Below are 4,991 nucleotides of genomic sequence, written 5' to 3' on the forward strand. Positions count from 1 at the left end.
CGCACCGCTCCGTGGGGCAGGGCACTGCCGGAGGCAGGCAGGCAGAGGGTAGCAGAGCTCCGCGGAGCAGCCTCTAACACAAACCGCTGCGTTTCATTTGACCTGCGGATCTCCGGTTGCAAGCACTGCTGTCCTCCCCGGGCTGAGGAGCCGTCTGGCGTCCCCCCCACCCGCCACACACCTCTATGATAAAAATTATGAAGCCCACCTCTCCCAGTTTCTCTCCCCAAAGAATTTTGCTAGCTCTTTGAGCTCTGCCCTGCACACCCTCTATTTTTTTTCAGTATCTTCTAAGAGTATAAATGTGGAGATTACGTACACCCTCCCAGCATGTGCCTCACACACCTGCACTGGGGCCGCTTTCCATGCGGGGGTGCTGCTTACTTTGCACCCGATGTCCCGCTCACCCCAGCCTTGCTCTGCGGGGCTGGATGGCACTCGCATTCCTCTGTGGAAAATCTCTCTATGTGGCTTCGCGTGGTTTTCACGTGCCTGGTTTGTCTGGTGGTTCAGGGCGGTCACGCGGATGCTGACCATGGTGGGGGTTGCAGCTCGGTGATAGGTTACCAGGAGGGTAGGATGGTGCAGAGTGAGACCCCCGTTCTGCCTGCTCCATCTTGGTGCTGCACCATGCCTTGGGAGGTGGCTGGGCTGTGCCGGGCTCCAGCATGCTCTCACCCCACAGGAAGGCCATCGAGGGGCTGGTGGCCCTCAGCGAGGATGGCTGCTCCCCCATTTCCATCCAGCAAATGGCATATGGTGAGTGCTGCGCAGAGCAGGGCACCCCAACCGTGGGGCCAGGGGTGAGCCTGGGCAGGGCTGGACGTGATGCTGGGGGTAAAGGGAGGTTTCTCATGCCGAAGCTGGCTGGGAGGTGCCTGGGGTGGCCCTGGGAGGCTCGGGGCCTGACGGTGTCCCTCTCCTGGCAGTGGCTGGCGTGGGCTTTGGGCTCATGAGCGGAGCCTTCTCCATGATCAATCTCCTGGCAGACTCGTTAGGGCCCGGCACCGTGGGCATCCACGGGGACTCGCAGCTCTACTTCCTGACCTCAGGTGAGCGACCGGCACCCTTTGCTCACATCTCTGCCCCACCACAGAGGTGGCAGACCCATAGGGGCTGGAATCTCCCCTCTGTGCTGTTCCCTCCATGCTGCACCCTCTACCCATCTGAGCCCTTACAGTCCCCTGTCACATCTCTCTGTGCCAAACCCTTCTCTCTGTCCCCTGTGACCCTCCCTGCTCCTCTCCCCCACCCCTCCCACACTCAGGGTCTGCCCCAGCACCTCCCAGTCTGGCCCAGCAGTGTCCCTACTCCCCTTTGCCGGCTCCTCTCCATCCCTCCCCAAGCCTGCAGGCCAGGTCAGGGCGGGTGGTTCCCTGTTGACACCCCTCTGCCGCTCCCTGCAGCTTTTATGACCATGGTGTTGATTTTCCTTCACACCTTCTGGGGGATCCTCTTCTTCCACGGCTGTGAGTATCGGCGCTGGTGGGAGATCACGGCGGTTGTTGTCATGCACCTCGCTGTTTCGGGGTCGGTGAGTAGCTGGGAGCAGAGCTCTGCGCCGGGACCTATATTCGGGGACGGCTGTGGTGTGTACTGGTCCCCGTGCTGGGGGGGGGAACAGCCTTCGGCACTAGTGAAGAATTTGGGTTTGGGGGACTTGCAGCTGGCCCTTCACAAACTGAATCCTGGAGCTGGTGTCCCCTGTCCTGCTCCACTTGTCAAGGCGGTGACGCTGCCACCCATCCTGTCCCTGTCCTATTCTGCCTGCTCACCTCTCTTCTCTCCCGCCTCTCTCTCCAGACGTTTTGCAACCCCCTGTACGTGGGCAGCCTGGTGCCCTCCTACCTGCTGATGGCTGCTGCCGCTGCCTGGGCTTACCTACTGTCGGGGGGATCTGCCCAGAACCTGCGACGCTTCCTGCTCTGTAAGTCCTGCTCCATAAAGGGGATGGGGACCCCGCGGGTCCATCTGGGTACCAGGACCGGTGCTGGGATGGGGAAGAGGGTGTCCCCAGAGCTGGAACAAGGGCGTCATCCCCTTGGCTGCCAGACTGGAAGAGAACCTGGGTTTCAGGGCCGTGGTCAGGTTGTTGCCTCTCCTGGGGGAAGTGGATGGGGTAGGGAGTCTGGTGAAAACTGACCCCCATCTCCTCTTGGTTCCTGCAGGTCTACCGAGTGGAGCCAGCCCCCAGCCGGGATCCTGAGGCCCCACGGGATGTTCCTGTCCCCAGCCACCCCTGCCCTCCCCCCCTATCCTGGCGGCAAGAGCGGCCATCGCCTTCTCTGCAATATCTTTTCTCCTGGACTGGGGGACACCGGCCAGTCCTGGCAGGGCGGGCACTGGGGTCCAGCTGTGACAGCCAGCCGACTGGTGTGGCTGGGGCTGGCTCACTCCGATGCCCGTCTGGGAGCCTCCAGAGGACAGCTCAGTTTTGGGGGACCTGGCTTTGCTGGCCCTGCCGCGAGTGGAGCCCCAGTTAGCCTGCCTGGGAAGGATGCTACCTTGGACTGCCAGAGGCCTGAGCCCAAAGAAACCCATCACTTCTCCCCCTGCCGCAGAAGACGTGCTGTCCCCTGTGCCAGGGTTGGGGGGGCCCACATCGCCTCCTCACCACAGGGTGGAGGAAGTGGCTTTGCAAAGCGCTGCCACAATCTGGCTTGGGGCTAACCACTGTGGTGCTACCTTCTCCACCCCTTTGTCCAGCCCCGCTGCCCTGGGAGCCGCAGACCTGGCACTGGACTACATAGCTGCAGTGGGCTGGCATCCTGGTGCAGGGAGGGTGGTGCTGGGGGACTGACAGCACCCAGGACGGGAAGAGGACAGGGAGAAGACGGTACCCAAAGGGCCCAGTGGACACAGAGGGTGGTGGAGGGCTCAGGAGGAGATGCAACCCCGCAGCTGGTGCCAGCACAGCTTGGGAAGGGGGTTCAAGGGACCATTCCAGTAGACCATTGCCCTCACCTGAACTTGGAGGGGGATTTTCAGGCAGGCACCAGCCCTGATGCTGTGCCACAGGGCTGGGAGGAAGAAACTGCCATCGGGCTCAGGGCTGAGAAGGCAGTTTTAACCACAGTGGGCTTTTATACCAATAAAAAGAAGTACCACAGACAAGCAGGGCTGTGTGCGGCCAGCGGCGCTGCCCTTGTGGGGAAGGTGCAAGCACCCAGCAGCAGTGCTGTGACAGTGGCTTGTGCTGGTGTGACTGGGGTGGGGGGAAGGTCTGGCAGTTGGAGATCCCAGTTGCCTGGAGGTCTTGCTCCTGCTCTGTCCATCCTAACAGAGGCTGGGCTCTAGTTTTACTGCTTTGGGCTGGAGGCTGCCGAGAGCTGGAGACCTGCAGGTTCCTCCCCTCTCCTGGACCTGGCCTGTTTCTCTTGGTTTTGGTGCGGCCGTAGAGCTCCCTGGGGCTTGGCTCCAGCTCTACTGGAGCCACCAGGAAAGGTGGGAGGCAGCTGTGGATCTGGGACCACTCCAGCTACGGTAGAGCCAGAGGGCAGCTGGGTGGGGGCTGGCTAGCAAGGAAGTGGTGGCTCTGCCACCTTCAGCACTTTCTTTCTCCAGCCCTACCAAGCTGCAATGTTTTTCCAACGCTTTGCACAAATAAGAGGAGGAAGAAGTCCCAGAGTGATGGAGGGCAGGGCTGGGCTGTGCAACCCTGTGCTGCTTGCTCTGGAGCACTGCCCAGGGCACGGAGGCTGATGCTCTCTCTCTGCTGTGTGCCCCTCTCTGCTGTGGGTCCAGCTCCACTGGTGCCCTTTCCGGCCCCACAGCTTTGCACAAGGACAGTGGAGAGGGCTGGCACCATGGGAGGCTTTTATTTCTTTATTTATTTTTTTAAATACATTTTTACCTTTTTTTTATAACAAAAATATCTGCTGGGGCTAGATGCTGCCCCAGACAAACAGTCCATGTGAGCAGCCCATGCAGCCGAGGGATGCTGGAGCACTAGTCCTCCCTCGGTCCAGGGTGGGAGTGAGGTCAGGTGGGGAGGCAGGCTGAACCAGCGGGCCTGAGACCGCCGCAGAGGCACGGGGCTCACCCAGTGTTCTCAGTGGTGGCTGCTGTGTAGATGACCTTGGATTTGGTCGGCGAGTCCAGCCTGGTCGGGGAGAAAGGGGAGGAGTGTTAGAGCAGGCAGGGAGGCCCTGCTAACCCATCTTACTGCCTGAGAGACCACCCTTAACCCCCCCTTCTCGTGCTCCAGCCCCGTGCTACCCCCTGGGCCCCCTCCTCCTGCAGCTCCCCATTGCTCACCGTGCATTCTGGCTGCGGTGCTTGTAGATGTACAGCAGGAAAGCCAGTGCCGTGACAGCAAAGAGCACCCCGAAGAGCACAGCCAGCACATCCCCTGCAAGCCAAGCACAGGTGCATTACATTGGGGATGGTCCCCTGCAGCTACCGGCCGAGGGAGATGGGGCAAGGCTGGAGCAGGCTGGTAGCCCGAAGGCAGAGGGGACATGAAGGCAGCAGCCTTGGCTGAGCACGCTTACCTGCGTGAAATGAAGAGCCAGAGTGTCCTTCTGCAAAGGAGACAAAGACAAGAGGATGAGAGCCAGCTGCACGGATGCTAGGGCAGCCCTGCAAACCCACAGTGGCTGCCTGCCCCCCAGCTCAGCAAATGCCTACCAGAACACCCCTTCCCAGGCAGGTACACCCCCTTGCCACCCTCCCCTCCCCTCCCCTCCTTTGGGCCAGCCCCTCACCTACCTGCTGCTGCCGAACTGTCACTACCTGGAAGAGAGACAGCACAGTCAAAAGGTTGCCCGAGGTGTTTGGGGAGTGTCAAGCCTGCAGGGCTTCAGGCTGCGCTGCCAAAGCAGGGCTGCCTGCAAGACTCCCTGTCAACCATGAGCATGAGCAGGGAGGGGAGAGTTGCCTGCCGGACCCCCAGCAGCTTGCAGCATCTTGCTGCAGGAAGCCTAGCCCTGACACCCCACCAGACGCATCGAGGGAAGGAGCCGGGGGGGGGGAAGGATACCTGCACCAAA

The 4,991-nt window shown here is 61.2% G+C and overlaps 2 protein-coding genes across 2 annotated transcripts in view; one reads left to right on the plus strand and one right to left on the minus strand.

Moving 5' to 3' along the window:
- The window catches only part of APH1A (APH1A gamma secretase subunit), a 5,948-nt gene extending 2,856 nt beyond the window's left edge, over positions 1 to 3,092 (plus strand). Inside the window, exons 3-7 of the mRNA XM_009334819.1 lie at positions 686 to 759; positions 930 to 1,052; positions 1,407 to 1,534; positions 1,804 to 1,927; positions 2,169 to 3,092. Coding sequence (XP_009333094.1) covers positions 686 to 759; positions 930 to 1,052; positions 1,407 to 1,534; positions 1,804 to 1,927; positions 2,169 to 2,206 — 487 coding nt within the window. The 3' untranslated portion in view covers positions 2,207 to 3,092. The remainder of the gene's footprint in view (positions 1 to 685; positions 760 to 929; positions 1,053 to 1,406; positions 1,535 to 1,803; positions 1,928 to 2,168) is intronic.
- Positions 3,093 to 3,845: 753 nt separating this feature from the next.
- CA9 (carbonic anhydrase IX) overlaps positions 3,846 to 4,991 on the minus strand; it is a 43,719-nt gene continuing 42,573 nt past the window's right edge. Inside the window, exons 13-16 of the mRNA XM_009334824.1 lie at positions 4,711 to 4,734; positions 4,494 to 4,523; positions 4,258 to 4,351; positions 3,846 to 4,102 (exon numbers count right to left, since the gene is read on the minus strand). Of these exons, the coding sequence (XP_009333099.1) occupies positions 4,039 to 4,102; positions 4,258 to 4,351; positions 4,494 to 4,523; positions 4,711 to 4,734 (212 nt within the window). The 3' untranslated portion in view covers positions 3,846 to 4,038. The remainder of the gene's footprint in view (positions 4,103 to 4,257; positions 4,352 to 4,493; positions 4,524 to 4,710; positions 4,735 to 4,991) is intronic.

The sequence above is a fragment of the Pygoscelis adeliae genome, unplaced genomic scaffold (assembly GCF_000699105.1).
Source record: "Pygoscelis adeliae isolate BGI_AS28 unplaced genomic scaffold, ASM69910v1 Scaffold102, whole genome shotgun sequence".
NCBI classification, from domain to species: domain Eukaryota; kingdom Metazoa; phylum Chordata; class Aves; order Sphenisciformes; family Spheniscidae; genus Pygoscelis; species Pygoscelis adeliae.